The sequence below is a fragment of the Epinephelus fuscoguttatus genome, linkage group LG6 (assembly GCF_011397635.1).
Source record: "Epinephelus fuscoguttatus linkage group LG6, E.fuscoguttatus.final_Chr_v1".
NCBI classification, from domain to species: Eukaryota; Metazoa; Chordata; class Actinopteri; order Perciformes; family Serranidae; genus Epinephelus; species Epinephelus fuscoguttatus.
The window spans coordinates 33,473,505-33,489,934 of record NC_064757.1 but is presented as its reverse complement, the minus strand read 5'-3'; the positions used below and the strand labels follow the sequence as shown (position 1 = coordinate 33,489,934).

General features: G+C 40.9%; 1 protein-coding gene across 1 annotated transcript in view; it reads right to left on the bottom strand.

Annotated features, from left to right (window-relative positions):
• tmem8b (transmembrane protein 8B) overlaps positions 1–16,430 on the bottom strand; it is a 59,423-nt gene that overhangs the window by 2,451 nt on the left and 40,542 nt on the right. Inside the window, exons 10-12 of the mRNA XM_049579841.1 lie at positions 14,450–14,628; positions 12,445–12,591; positions 3,158–3,274 (exon numbers count right to left, since the gene is read on the bottom strand). Coding sequence (XP_049435798.1) covers positions 3,158–3,274; positions 12,445–12,591; positions 14,450–14,628 — 443 coding nt within the window. The remainder of the gene's footprint in view (positions 1–3,157; positions 3,275–12,444; positions 12,592–14,449; positions 14,629–16,430) is intronic.

The following is a 16,430-nucleotide window of genomic DNA, read 5'->3' as shown; positions in this document are numbered from 1 at the left end:
ATAACAGTAACTTAACATTTGTCCTTTATGGTTCTTTCCTTCAGCTTGATTGCATGCTGTCTGATTGTTTCAAATTAAGTGGATCTTGGGAATTAAATGTCAACTTTTTTGTAATGAATAGCGTTAACATTTGCTGATTCAGGAAATGGAGGGAAATTAGTTGATTCGTGGCACATTTTTTGAAAATCATGGGGGCAGGTATCAAGTATTTTCAAGTCATATGACTCAAGTCCAAGTGAAGTCACAAGTCACTGATGTTTAAGTCCCTGTCAAATTGCAAGTCTTTTCTGATTTCGTCAAGTTATATTTAAAGTCTGACAAAAAAAAAAATTAAAGTCTGTCTAAAATCCAAGTCATTTGACTCAAGTCTACACCTCTGGTTCTGTGAAAGATCACTTGTGGCAGTTCTAAGCTGAAACAGAAGGTCAGCACTACCTGTTATTGAGATTTGAAAGGTGTGCAAAAAAAGGGGGCATTAATCCAGTTTTAAACACCGTCTTTAGCTTTGCTACACACTGAAAATGAAACGTAATGTGTTCTCCTGTAATTAGCCTCGAATTAAAAAGCCCTTTCTAAGAAACTAAGACATAACAGTTGCATATCATTTGCTTTCCAGACTTCTTTAGGAAACTAAGGGACCCATAACATTTTACAGTTTATTTCTTTCACAATTGATCTCAAAGGCCCCCGTGTTTAATGTTCTCCTTTCCTTAATTTAATGAAGACATTTCATGCAGAAACAGGATATTGAAGTGGGAGATCACATGGGGAGCAGTCATTCAAAAATGACACCAATGGGATTAGAGCATAGGGAGCAGCAGGCAGTTTACTTTGATTGGAGGAACAGAGGGATGGGATTCTTCATAAATCTCTGTTGGCTTTATTGTTTGAAATTTGCATTCACGCCTACTGCTGCAGCATAAAGTCACTCACAATGATCATAATCAGCTGATAGATGTTTGAAATTGGCTACTAGCTATTGGCCAGTCACCTTTTTGGTATTTATGCTTGTGTTCTATTCGGCATTAGCAGTATATGATGTCTCTCAGAGAATGTGCTCAGTCTGTGCTGAACGTGTGGCACAGAGAGACTTGGACATTTAATTTCATTTCTTCCTAAACAGTGTTTAGAGAGTACTTCATTATTGAATTCAGTCTCTATTTTCATCGGTTCATAAACACTGATTACTTGCATTAGATTTTTTTTCCCAAAACATTACCATAAAGAATCACGACAGTCTCAAGGGAAATGTAAGCTGTTCGTGAATGACACAAATAATTCCATGTATTCTGGCAGTAAAATGGCTCTGATTGAGTTATTATGCTGTATAAATTTTAGTCTGAAGACTAATAATCTAAGTGAAGCCAAGTGGAGAAAAACATGAAATGTGTTGTTACTGCTCCAGTCCCTTTGAAACTGCACATTTTTCTAGTTGAGACAAACAATTTCAGACCAGCATGATCTTTTTGTGCTCAAGTCAGGGACCTCATTTAGTTTGGAGGGTTAGGGATATTTGGCATTGACAGATTTGAACTTCTCCCCCTCTTCTTACTGCTCATGACACCTCTGCAAAGCAGCAGACGTTCTGTGCCCTTCACTTGACTGATCTAATTCGGTTGTGTCTGGGAACATTCAGAATGCCAGGCTTTGCAGAAACATGACAAGTTGAAATGAAAGGGCTCTTGTAGAAAATGTGCGAAGCTCAAACTCAGAGGTGCAGCACAGAGGAGAGAGTGCTGAAATGCAGACATACGCTATTGAACAGCTGATAAATTATGAAGTGTCACATAATCAAAGCACAAGCACAGGTTTATCTCTAAAAAACTGCAACATTAGCATAAGATCTAAGTGACTTTTTATGGAAAAGCTGCCGTGCTGAGTATTGTGGCTAGTTGCTGTGTTGCTACTGAAAGATCAGACTATGCCTCTCTGTTGCAGTCATTTTGATGTTGCACAGAATCTGTGTATACTTCCATTATGTTGATATTGTGACAGTATACCAGACCATAATATTTGCATTTTACATTTGTCAAATAACATATGTCAACAAGCCATCTATAATTGAATTACAAATGTGCCAAAGCCTGAGGAAAACCAGCCAAAAAGGAGAAGCCAGTGGCTTTATTTAATCTCCCCATACACTCCCATTTGAATGATACAGTAGTGTGAATTCTGGAGCGCTGTTGTTAATCTCAGAAGAAAAAAAATCTGGTCTATGGTAAAATATACTGTCTCCTACCTTGCTAAAACGGGAGGGTTTACATGGTGGAATTAAACAATACTTCATCTTCCACGGTTTCTGTAGGATCCTCCAGCTCACAGACAGATAACTCTCAGAGCTACAACTCCCACACTTTATTCAAAGCAAAGCTTTCTCCAAGGAAGCCACAAACCTTGTTTTCAAACTCATGTCAGAGGTTTGGTGTTAAAGGCTTTTTTTTTTTCCAAGAACCTTGCCTGAAAGACTATTATTTTTTATCTTCTCAGTTCAGGGAGCACATTATGACTCGGAGAAGAGTCAGTGAAAGTACAAGCTGACTTATAATGGAACTACAACCCATGACTAATACCCACAGGCTGCAAAACTTTTAAAGCCCCTTCCATGCTAATGTAAAATAGCTTCATTGGTCAGAAACCCTCAGTTTTTAGCCATGCACATGTTCCAGCCCCATGTTCCAGCCCTAAGCTTAAATGATGGATTAAATCCTTTAACACTTACTAGCATGAGGGACAATAGCGGGACAGTGCTTACACATTTTGTCGGCATGTTTGAACAAGCTTGTCTATGAATGTAAAACACACATTATGTATTAAAGTTAATCACCCTTTATCCTGTGTTAAATCCCTTGTAGACTAGTTGTCCACATACTGTACGACGCAACAATTTGGGGGAGAAAAAAAATCTGTCTTCAAGTCTGAAATATGAGATTAAGATGTTGAATTGCTGTAATATAACAAGAGCATACTGGGTAGGCTAACTTTATTCAAGTCCTTTATCTTTGCTTTATTCCCAAAAACTGTTTTAACTTTGAGTGGTCATTTCTATTTACAGCAGCTGCTGTTTTCAGATCCACATAAGTTCATTTTGGAATAAAGCCATTTTTCAGCTGTAGGCCACTGGGGTCTACTGTGCAGTAAATACATGAGTTGCTCTTACCCATGCCACGGCCATGATGCCCAGAGCAAACAGGCTGGGTCCCAGCAGGTTCCAGAGACCATGACGGTCTAGCTGCAAAGCCATGGACAGAGACATCGCCCCCAGCAGATACAGCACCTTGACAAAAAACACACATGGATCAATAACTGACCTCCATAAACACCGCTGACACTGTTACAACCTCAGAAAATATCAAAATATTTGTGTGGTCAGGAAACAGCACATGGCTGCTTTTAAGGGGAAAACAAATTCTGTCAAAATTGCAATTTTCTCTCCACGTTAGAGAAAATGGTGACAAAAGCTTTGCAGTCTTTATAATGATTGACAGTTACCAAAACACCAGGAGGCGATTTTCACTCACTGAATGTCGAACGTTCATTATTTCTGCACCTGTGTCCTATTTTTTTTTCTTTTTTTCTTTTTTTTTTTTTTTTGGATGTGAGAGTTCTACTTTTCCTAACAAAGCATAGTGGTGCATTCATGGAGGTCTAGTTTCGAACTGTGTTGCTGCAGAAAAAAACTTGAATGCACCACAAACAGACAGGAAAAAGAGTGCTGTAGTGTTGTGGGTGCAAGTCAGCTCAGTAGGAAAAATGAATACAGTGAAGGAGAACTGAAATAACTTGTTTGTTATTATTTGGTACAAGTCGCTATGGTAATGCATCTTGAACTCTAGCTTGAAAAGTGTTAGCAGTTTGTTATTGGCTCTGTGATGTCAAGAAGCCAGTGAGCTAATTTGGAAAACTCTACTCATTAATAGATAAAACTGGGGATATTTTATATTCTTCTTATTGTCTGTAAGGGTGTAATGATCCATCAGTGTCAACTGACTTATTGATTCAATGATCAATGATCCAATTTCATTGATGGAAAGTGAATACATCCATACATATCATCAACTTTAGGCTGCGCCTTTATTTTGAAATTCCCATGGCACGTTACCATCAAGCAGTGGTAGTACCAGGTAGATAACGGCACACAGCCAAGACAGAGACAACAAGGATATTTACTCTGCTCTTGCAAATACATCAGCAGTATGGATTTCAGAAAAGCATAGGCCATACATAAATAAGGCCATTACGAGATAAAATACCCAGGAAAAACAACGAACCTGGGCAAGCAACTCACTCTGCGAACTTCTGGCTATGGCAACATTAGCTACACCGTTTCAACAATGGCAGACTGAGAAAAATGTGCATGCAGGCTGAAATTAAACGGTGCTGCTCTGTCGGGAGACGCAGTGACTTAAACCAACAGTGAGTGAGAAAAAAATATGAGTATCTACAATAATTGGTTAAGCTACGAATAGAGGGAAAGTCCACTAACTGCCAGGCTAATTTATGCAGTGTGAAAGGGCTTCAGCTAATAATAGGTGACTAGCAAAAAATAACTTTTTTGTCTATAAGCCTTGATGGCTATAGAGTGTGCCAGTAAACCCGGAACTCCGTTAGCGCTTTTAGCACTTTCGGTTCTCTCGTCTAAAAGTCAATACGTTTTCTGAATGGGATTTTGGTAAAATGCCTCAAATAAGGTCTGTGGTTAACAAAAGCTTAAGTGAGTTTCAGGTTTTGTTCTACAACATAAAACACATCAGTAAATACACTACTTGTGAATTTTGAAGCTTTTACATGTCGTAAAAAAGGCGGTTGCTAACAAGTTGCTCAATATGACTACAAACCCTGTCAGGGACATTAAACGTCATCACCCCCGAACAGGCAAGAGTGCTTGCAGTCCGCCATTACAGCTTCTTATTTAGCTTAAACAGTCCGATTTCCCCATTATACAATGTTTTTAAAATAAAGCGGCCGAAAGCAGTTGAAAGCTTAGTGGCGGTGACGTCAAGAGTCATGCGACCGTGGAGTAGTCATGTAGTCCGTTAAAGCCTAACGTTAGCTTTTTACTTCTGGCGATCGCATTTAAGCTTCAAATGCGGTATGAAAGGTGTTCATTTGTGAAGATTATCTCGCTGAACAAAACCTGTAAGTATCATAAACTTGTGTTAGCCATGGAGCTTATTTTCTGACATAATCCAAAACACAATGCAAAAATCACATTCACTTTCTCTTCCGGGAACCAGTGCAATGCTAAACTTCCAGGTTTTGAAGTCAGCCCTGGCACACTCTATTATTGAGTTGAATTTTATATTTGTATTAAAAGCGCTTGTTGTTAAGTCATACATTGTGTCCTAACTGGATAATATGTGAGCGAACATCAGTGGCTAAATCAGCTGGATGGCAATGTTTTCAGATGAGGTGTCCTAATTTGCAGCAAGCGACGCAGTGCGATGCAGCGTGCTGTTTTGAGCTGAACGTATGACAGATGCCCCCTTTCTATTCTATTCCTGTCACTCACGTTAAATGGATTGCAATGGATAGGGAACGAGTGAAAAGAGGAGTTATCTATACAAAAACTTCTTACTTCATTACAAAAACTTAAATAAGGTGGCAGCTGGCTGGAGGGAGATCGCCAGGGAGCTAAACATTTTTGGTAAGTATTGTTGTATTGTTGGGGGCAGCTGTGGCTCAAAGGTAGAGCGGGTCGTCCACCAATTGGGAGATCGGCGGTCCATCATTGGCTCCTGTAGCTTGCATTTCGAAGCATCCTTGGGCAAGATACCACACCCCAAATTGCTCCCAATGGCTGTTCTATTGGTGTGTGAGTGAAACTGAATGGTTACTGAGTAGCAGGTGGCACTGTGTAGGTTAGCCTCGGCCACCCACCCATTCCATCCATTTTCATCTGCTAACCCGAGGCCAGGTCATGGGGGCAGCAGGCCAAGCAAAGCACCCCAGACGTCCCTCTTCCCTGCAATGCTTTCCAGCTCCTCCTGGGGGACCCCAGGGCGTTCCCAGGCCAGATGAGATATATAATCCCTCCATTGTGTTCTGGGTCTGCCCTGGGGCCTCCTACCAGTGGGATGCTTAGCAGAGCTTGCTAGCTAGCTAGCTTGTTTTACAAAGTGGAAATGGTGGAGAAAGGCCTAGTATGGTTGCCACAACGACATCTATACCTGCCAGAGAATTGTTGGGAATATGAATAATAAAGTACTCAGCCATCTTTTAAGTGGTTATATCTTGAATCTGACGTCTTTAAGCGCACACCTGTGTGTGGTTAGTTTATGTGATGTAACAGAGCTAGCAACGACAATGCTAGCTTGCTGTTAGTACTCATGTTATGTGTGTCAGTGGAGTCAATTTAAAATAAGCTTTCCTGCACTTAATCCCTTACAATTATCGACAATTATTTATGTGGGGTTTTTTATGGCCAAAGGCAAAAAAAGGGGTGGCAGCTTCTTCTATATTTGAGTGTAATGGACATAATGATTTCGTCTCACATGGATCGCAGGCCCATGAATTGAACGAAATTTAAATTGTATTGTGACTGACTGTGATATCAGCAAACATCATATCACTGTCCAAAGAATCCATATTATATCATATTGTGATGAAACTAGTGATTTACACCCTTAAGTGTCAACCAATCCCATGAACAATGACTTGATCCTACTACCACGTACAGACTGTGTATTCACAGTCTAAAATAGAGTATTTCTCTGTGTAATACACCCCCACTACTGCCACATTATTGCACTGGGTGACATATTCCTTCATTATCAAAGACAAAGACACACACACACGCACGCACGCACGCACACACACACACACACACACACTGTAGTTTAAATATGCACCAGAGCATCAAATGTGTATTAATCTGCAGCTGAAAATAGTCCTCAACAAATGCTCTTTTTCCTCCTGTTTGAGTGATACAAAACTACAACGCAGTATTTTAGGATAAACCTATAAATGAAACAATGTCTTTGAGATCCAGCGTTAAAGATTTACATCTTCTGTAGGAACGACTGGGCTTGGGGCACCAAAGTCAGAAAATATAGAGAGACTATTTACTGCATTGTTGTTCACAAGAAAACATGCCAACCTCTTCCTGTGATATTAACAGCCACAACAAGAGCAGGCTTTCACAAATAGCAAATCTGTGTTTTAAAAAAGGTACAGGCCTGTCATTACGTAAACATGCCATCATTTTGATGTAGGAGTGGGGAAATGGTCAGTACAGAAAATAACAGTGTCTATCGAGTTCTGTTGAAGTCAAAATAAGTATGCCCAGGCACTTTCAGGGTAATAAACCAACTGAACTTCCTCTATATGAGTGAGAGCCATAATATAACAAAGAAACAAAACACTGACAATAGAGGCCCCTGCTATAAATAATGCCACTTTAACTTTTTTTGTCAAGCTCACAATTTGACATAAAGCCACAGGATATAAAAGAGATAAAGTGAGAGGGAAGAAAATCAATAAGCTGTGCTACACGTGCTTTGGGAGAACTTAAGCCTGTCCAGGACGCCTGAGGTCTGCATTCTTCTGTCTGGAAGGGAACGTGAGGAGAAATTGGGGGATTTTTTGAGCGGGCGAGGGATGACCTGTGCTGCAGGAGAACAGGACTAATTGGTACAGACCGAGGAGGAGAGGAGCAGTGTGGTGCAGCCCGAGGACTCTGTGCAGCAACACTCATCAGTCATGCTGCGCTGCTGGATCATACAGGGGCGCCCAAACATGCATGTATACATGTATTGTATGCAGGCATGAATGCACGGACGCTCACAGCCAAGGGTTTTGCTATAATGAATTATTATCTGTCAGTGTGACGGCGGAGCCTTTGGGAATTCTGTTCGGAAGTCTATTTCTGTCTGCAACACATATTTTCACGCTTTCAAATATACGGTAATATAGACTTTGCATTTGTGCAAGTGTGGGCAGTGGATTGCAACATATCCACACCAGTGCCACCATAAGCTGTGCTTTAAGGGCCATGCTGAAGGTTTTTAATCATTTTAACATGGATGTTCGTTTTTGACTTTTGGAACAGTATGTGGTGAAGAGTTTCAGAGCCAAAAGGTCCACTTACTAGCTTTAAGAGCTTTTAAACGAATCTCATGGTCATTCGCTACATGTAAGACCTTGGCACTTCACCATCTCTTCACCATTTCAAATATAATAATCTATGAATGTTGAAACCTTGTGTGTTTCTGTGTGCTCTGATTTTAAAGGCCTGTACACGCTGTTGATTCTTCTATGATTGGCTGCCTCTAAGTTTGCTCCAAACTACAATTGTTTGCTCAGTTTTTTATAAGCTGGCTGTTCCAATGCTCTACCTGCACTGTTGATCATTTGTCCATCTGCTGAACTCTTTGTCACATAATTATGCTACATTACGCCTTACTTGAATAACAATGTTGAAGCACCTGCGTTGTTTTTTTTTAAACTCTCAGAATAATGAATTTTAAAAATGTTCCAAAACATCACAGCAAAAATTGAAATGAGTAAAATAAAGCACTCTCTTTATACAAGAGGTACAAATAACAGGGTTGACACACTTTTCTAATGATACATGTCAAGCATTTTCAGCATTACTCTAGGACTTGCTGGGCCAGATTCAAGCAGTTTCAACCACCTTGTGGACAACACAACACGGCTAGTGTGGCAAACGGCTACTCTGGAAAAACTTCCCTACAAGTCTCTTTCAACATTAAACAACTGATCAACATTTTGGCATTAGTCTTGGTCCAAACATCTAACTGTAATATTACCTAAATCCTATTAAGTGAATATAGCGTTCATTCAGGCAGGACGCGATGTCAAGCTCCGCTCACATCCCAGCTACATCAGCTAATCTCAAACAACCCAATCAACTGATGGAGCAGCTGATTGATGGAAGGGAGTCAGCTGATAGATCACATTCAGGGCGCCCTGTTTAAACTGTTCTGGCCTGCCTACTGTTGCTGCTTCCTCTGCAAGCCGCTTTGCAACCCGCCTCCACCCCAGCTCCTCCTTTTCATGCTGTGTCTGACTTATCAGTGTCATTTCTGTTTGTCATTGGTGCAGCTCTGTTCTGTTCCCGGGGGGTCTTTGGTAGGCTGACCAAACGTCCTCTTTTGCCCGGACACGTGCCGTCCAGGGCTTCCGGGGTTTTTTTATAAACTGATGATAATGTCCGGTTTTCCGTGTGTTTGTGTGTGTGTGTTAGAGTGCAGCATGGGCCGCATATTTCTGTCCGAACCCGAACCGAGCCCGACATTATTTAATGACCAAAGCACTGAGTTTGTGCCACACAGTTGTTATGGTTACAGGCTATTTAACAGGCCGGGCGTGCGCCGTGGGTGCTCAGCAAAGAGGGAGACCTCCATGTTTGAGACGGGAGCGGGAGGTGGGAGGTCCGACGCTTCCAGCGAGAGGAGAGGGAGAAATAAAACAAAATAAGGTAAAATAGGAAAAACCTGTCTCCCTCTTTTATTTTATTTTCAGCGTTTAATCAAGGTGGAGGCTGGTGGCTGGAGGTCCGAGACTTCAGCGAGGGGAGAGGTAGAAACAAACAGCCAATGTGTGTGTGTGTGTGTGTGTGTGTGTTAGGTTCAGGTGTTGTCACATAAATAACAGTGCCCAAGCAATAAACAGGACAGACAATAGGATTTTATTTATTTTTACACTACATTTTCACTGAAAGCTGACCGAATCCGACCCGAGCCCGAATACAATTTATAGCTAGCTATATTTATAGCTAGATATTATTTTGCAATATAACTGAATTTTCTACCCATACATATAAATTTTAAATATATTAAAATGATAAGGCATCTTTGAGTAAACTGCGAGTATCATTTAAATAGGCTATGTCGTGGCCGGGCCGAGTGTCCTCTTTTTTGGAAATCAAAATATGGTCGCCCTATCTTTGCTGCTGCTCTCCCTGCCTTAGGTTTTCCATGTAGGCGCATGGACGGGCAGGAAGGTGTGCTCTCTCTGCGTTATGGCTTTCCTCATTTGCACATGTAAGGGCAGAGAGGTATGCTCTCTCTGCCTTAAGGCTTTCAGTGTAGGTGCTTGGAAGAGACTTACAGTGTAGGCCACAGGAGAGGCAGAGGGGCCCCAGAACAGAGCCATACCACCAAATATAATACTGAGAATGCAAATAATGTTTTCTTTGACTGAAGTGTTCTTGACTGAATTAGCATTTTATATTACTTCATTACCACTAAAAGTAATACATTGCTGTCATGCATATTATGCCCAACACCAAAAAGCAGCTACCCAGCAGCTACATTAACACAGCTGAACTTGGTGGATAAAGTTAGATAGTATTTCATTTAGTATTCAACAGACCGCTGAACACAAACAGAAAAACAACACTTATAACAAATACCTAACACTGTTTCAGACTAATACACTATAGCATCACATACTATTTGAAAGTACTCTCTCTGTATGCTTGTGTTTGTGTCTGCATGTTGCCCAATATAGTATATTATTTGGGATCTTTAGTAGCCATTTGTATCTGGTATTTGCGGTGCATGCTGGACAAGAAAAAGCACTCCCGTTACTTTCGATGGTGAGAGAGGGAATGGTGCATGCTTTGGGCCTAGTCTCGATGCAGAGATAGAAAATACATTAAACACACTGTGTTACATTGAATTTTTTTCTTCAGAAGTCGATCAACAGAGGCTCAAACTCATAGATTTGACAGGGTAAATCCAAGCACTATCAACGACCTCTTTCAAACCCAAGCACTTTCAAGTAGCCTACTTTTTAGACCCCTGACGACCCTGAAATAATATGAATTATTTTTCATGTACTTAAAAGGATAATTCTGGCTTTTAAATGCAATTTTTTGTGTAATTCCTATCGGTATTCAAGTACCGGTACTCAAGTCTGGATAAGTGTCACTTAAAAGAAGTCTGAATGGCAAGAAACACAAGCAGTCAGATGATCAGACAGACAGTTATTTAAAAGAGAACAATGGTGAACAATAAAAAAAAAGATAACCAGAAATGTCTGTTTCATACATCCATCACAGTTCACAGAGCAACATCCTGGTTCTGCTTCTACATAGTGCACTTACCATAGCTGTGCGAGCATAGTTTTTCTGTGCAACACATTTCAGGTGTGCTCACTTACGGTTTGACCTCCAAATAAAGTAGCTGAGCTAATTTGGCTAAATTTTTCTGATTGTCTGAATGCTCATGTTCATCAGAACTGCTAAGAAAAAAGAGGTCCAACTACAACTACAAGGTCGAAATTCGAGTTGCAATAAATCTTAATTGTCCTTTAAAAATGATTTATATGATTTTGACACAATGACCTTCAGCATGTTGAGTTTAACAAGTCTCCTGAAGCAAAAATGCCCTTGCCAGATATTCTGCTGACATATCTATGAGGACTTTTAGACCTCTGAAGGTCCAAAAGTCATTCACACACACGCACACACTGTCAGGTGTTCCTGGGTCCTTCACCCTCTACTGCTGCTGCGGTCATGGACATAAACAAACAAACAAACACACACATACACAAACAAACAAACATACACACACATTGTCTCTCTCTAATACACAAACACACACAGCTCCACTTGCCAGTCCTGACATGTGCGATTTGATTAGTGACTGCGTACTGCAGCGCTCAGCAAAAATGAAAACTCTAGAGGACAGCAGATGTTCGTATAGTCTCCCTCCCTCCCACTACTCCGCCCCCTCTCCCCCTCCCCCCTCCCTCTGTCTCATTTATGGACATGGACCCACACACACACTTACACATTAGAACACACACACACGCTTACACATTGCCTGAGACCGCTCCATCTTGGTGTGCAGCCAGGGAGTGACCCAGGGAGAAGGTGCACCTGTTAGTGTTTACTGTTATTCACCGCAATATGGCAACAACCAGAGAATTTAGCACCACGCCATCGCTGACTCTAACACATTGATCTTTTAATTATTAACCAAAAATTGAGCTATATGCGGTGCTCATGTATATCCTTCGCGGCTCTACAGCCCTGCTTCTCAGTCCTCTAACAAACAGGTCTAGAGATGCTCTTGTGAATGGCTGCACCTCCGTTTGGACACACAGTTGAGCCAATGGGAGGCTTTTGTGGGCGGATCTAAAGGCACTGGCTCCACGTGGACGTGTCAATGTTCTGCTTGTTATGTAGCAGAAAAATTATCTATGTTAAACAATGTGATATCCCACAGCTCCTACACTTTGTCATGACTTAATCCACTTGAATGCTGTGCATGTAATGTAGTGTTCTCAACTTCCCAAATCGAAAAGCTCACAAGTTTTATTTAAGTGGAGACCAAATGGCCATTCAGTTGGACTATCAGGACAAATGTGCCTACACTCACTGCTCTTTCCATTTCCAGTTCCATTAAAAGAGTCATTTATTTCATTCAACAACTCACTTGACTGTCCTTTAAGGATACTCCAGTAGGTGCCTACCTGCTTGATGATGGACTTTAGCCTGGCCATCGCGATGACAGTGACCCACACTGACATGAGCGACCCCAGGAAGTCACAGAACTGCAGAACGTCGTACTCCATGATGCAAAAGACCACAATACCCGGCTGGTCACATGCATGATAGAACTGTCAGAGCAGAGAGAAAAGACAGTCGGTCATTAAACCAACAAGTAGATGTGTCAGGAGAAACATCAAAAATTGGTTCAGTGAAGTTATTAATTATCCATTTACTCTTTTTAAACCTGACAACAGCTTACACGCATGCTATTGTTTGATCAAGTGAATGTTATTCCTAAAATTGATTATTTTAGCCACACTGTCACATCCTGATTACTTCCTAAAAACATCACTTTTTGTGTTTTTGTAAATGTTTTAATAATTTCTTTCATTTCAATATGGTTGTTTCTTTAATCAAGTGATAGCAACAAATGTGTCCTACTTTATTTTCAACCAAAACTACAGAAATATGAGATGTCTTGTTTGTGAGTCATCTTGTCTGTCTTGTCTGTCATATCCTTTTTTAATATTTCAATTGTTCAATGTTTGCACTTATGTTTGTTAGCCTGCAGCTTTCTTTTTCCTTGCCTCTGCTGGTGCATTGCGTCTTAGCAGCAACCTTTGTGGCTGAAAAAATGAAGCCAGTGCAGAAGTGCTGAAAACTGCAGTTCCTCTAATGGCCACTTGAGGCTGGCACCAAGAGCGAATCAATGACCATACACTCCCATGTTAAAATGCCAAACTTTACAGCGGAAAAAAACATGTTGCCTGGTACAACATGCCTGGTAATGTTTGTTTTTTGAGTATTTTGCTACAGCTGTGCTAACAGGTGTACGAACTAACTGGGGATGGCAGCTAACACCGAACTTGGTTTGCAGTAAACCACAAGGTGACTGGCATGAGCCAACTGTCATAGAATATTTAAATATATCAGGTGTCTACTGGAGTATTGTATTGCAAAGTGGCATGCGATCAAAGAAAAAAATGCAGTGTGGCAGAAAAAATGCTATATTACTGTTACTGAGTATAATTCTGTGACACTGTTTGACATAATAGAGTTGCTCACCAACTTCCTTCCTCACCCACTGACCACAACCCCCGTGAAATGACTCATTTCACTACTGAGATTTGATCCATTTGGTCTAATAACATCTAAAGACTAGAATAGCCATACCATTAAATCATTTTTGTTCTATCTCTGTACAGTACAGATATTGAGAGGTAGAGCTCCAAGTGCCTACAGATGGCGTCAATAAGCTTGTCCTCCATTTGTGATTCACGGTAATGTCACGAGAATCTTAACTAATTGCTTGTCTTTGCATCATTCGCAATGCGTCATTCACATCATTTGTGTCATTCAAGTTGCCTTGTGTGAATTCACATTTATTCACATCTTTGCACTGACTTTGTTCCACCCCTTGCTCCTCCCCAGCACTACCCTCTTATTTCAATATGGTCAACCTCAGGTCACTTCTGGGTCCAAGAATCCTAGATGGCAAACGCCAAAATGCCAAACCAATGGGTTGACATCCAGGTGTCTACGTCCATTATTTTTTATAGCCTGCTGTCTATTAATGCTGCGCTTCTTTATGCTGTACCATGGCCAACTGTAAATCAGTAGAAAAATGTAACCAGTGGCAGGAATATATATTGTGTCACCTGTCTGCTCGCTAATGTTGATGTGCATCCTTGTGCATACACCACACAAACAAAATGTGTTTGCACCATGCTCCATAGCACAACTTTTGATCCAAATGCCACAGGGTACCTTTAACTTGCATTTATAATAAAAGCTCCTGCTGTGTTTATCATAACTTCTTTCCATCACTGACAGAACATTCTAGTTCAGCTACAGATGAAGCAACAGTGCAGCTTTCCAATTGTTTGCGCTGGCATCAGACCCAAAAATATTTTATAGGTCAACTCTGTTTTCTTCTTTTATAGAGGATGGAAAATGCATCACACTGTTTGTGAGGCAGTCACTCACAGTGGAGAAGAACATTGTGAAGATGTAGACTGAAGCCTCCAGCAGGTAGTGGCTTCGGATGGCGATGGCCACAGGCGGGACGAACATCAGGTTACTGAGACAGAGCAGGAGGGTGGAGAGGAGCTGGAAACTGTAGGAGTAGGCCTCCGAGTTGTCTGTGCATCCCCAGCCATCCCATCCTATCACAAACAAACACATACAAGCAAACAATCGGAACTGCACTGTAGCACTGACTGTAGTACTGTACGACTTAGAATGTAGAGATCTAAAAGAGCTGAGAGCTTTTGTGCGTGCAGGTTGGGAAAACTGGAGGTAAACACAGTAATTTAAGCTGCTCAGTGAAAAACAATTACAAAAGACAGAGTTTGATGATGTTGTGAAGTAGCTTGGGAGTTGTTGTCTTCATTGTTACACTACCACCATTGCCAGTGAAAATCTGTCCAACATAACTCAGGCAGAAATCATTTTTACAGATGAGGTAATGTATTAAAGGGATGGTGCACCCAAAAATGAAAATTCAGCCATTATCTACTCACTCTCATGTCCTCACAACACTTGCGGAGATCTGGGGGGGGAGTGGGTAGCAGCACAACAGCACACCTAATGGCTGACGGCGCCCCAGATTAAAACGTCCAAGAACACACACTGCCTCTCTGTACACTGCGTTGACGTGTGTGTGCTTGCGCGAGACCGTGAGACATGGGCACCGCCTTCATGTGTGTTCACGTGCTTTGCATGGGCGCACACGTGAGCTCGGTCCACAGAGAAGCAGTCAGAGCTACAGGCTACAATGAGGCTAAAAACAGAATTCAAATGACGTTTTTCCAAACAGCTTTTCATGTCGGGGCTTCAGGACACTTGGATCACTACGGACGAGCAGTATGGAGATATTTTGAGGTTTCAATTATGTGTTCTTGGACATTTTAATCTGGGGCGCCGCCAGCCATTAGGTGTGCAGTTGTGCTGCTACCCACTCCCCCCTCGGATCTCTGCAAGTGTTGTGAGGACTCTAAAACTTCACCAGAGCCTCCCTCGTCATGAAGGTGAGTAGATAATGGCTGAATTTTCATTTTTAGGTGCACTATACCTTTAAATTGTTATTCACGTTTTGTTGCATTGTCATTTCATTCTTATGATATAGCTGCAAAAAACATTAGCATTTCAGTGACTATCTGTTGGTACAATACAATTTACACCACTGTTTCCATTTCAAAGGTATAAAGGAAACGGTCAGTATCTTGGGAAATAGCTTATTTGTATTCTTGTCAAGCACTGGATGATAAGATAGCACTCTCATGTTTGTACAGTAAATATGAAGCAACCACCAGCAGCTGGTTATCTTAGCTTATCATAAAGACTGGAAACAGGGAAACAATTGGCTTTGTCCAAAGCTAACAAAATCCTCCTACTGGCCTTATATGTTGTTTCTAAGTCCCTATAATGGGGAATTACTATGTAAGCCACAAAAAATGTTAGCTAACGTGACATTAGCTTGCTAAGTTACAGCTACTATAACAGTTAGCTAACATTATGTGGTGAACTTAGTCATGTGGTAGCCCAGGGCTGCTTTAAGCGGTCGAAACAATCAAACAAAAAATAACTTGAGGGTGTTGAATGATATTGAATGAATGACTGAATTCATTAATTAATGACTTCACTTCGAACCAAAATAGAAAAACATAATGACAAACAAACAAGACAAGGGAGTAGGTCGAAGTAAACTTATATGTCCCTACCCCTTTTTTACATTTCTTCTTTTGACTCAAACATTATTTCAACAAATTCCCAAATTTATTTATGACTAATATGCAACTATCCCCAGTCTATTTATCACCCACCAAATAAATATCTTGCATTATGTTGTATATTGTAAATGTTTTAATGTTATAATGTACCGTACGCATTAGCTTGGTGGCTGGCAGTGGCCACTTTGTCATAGAAGCTGTGATAAGTGTGTTCAATATTGAAATATATCAATGAA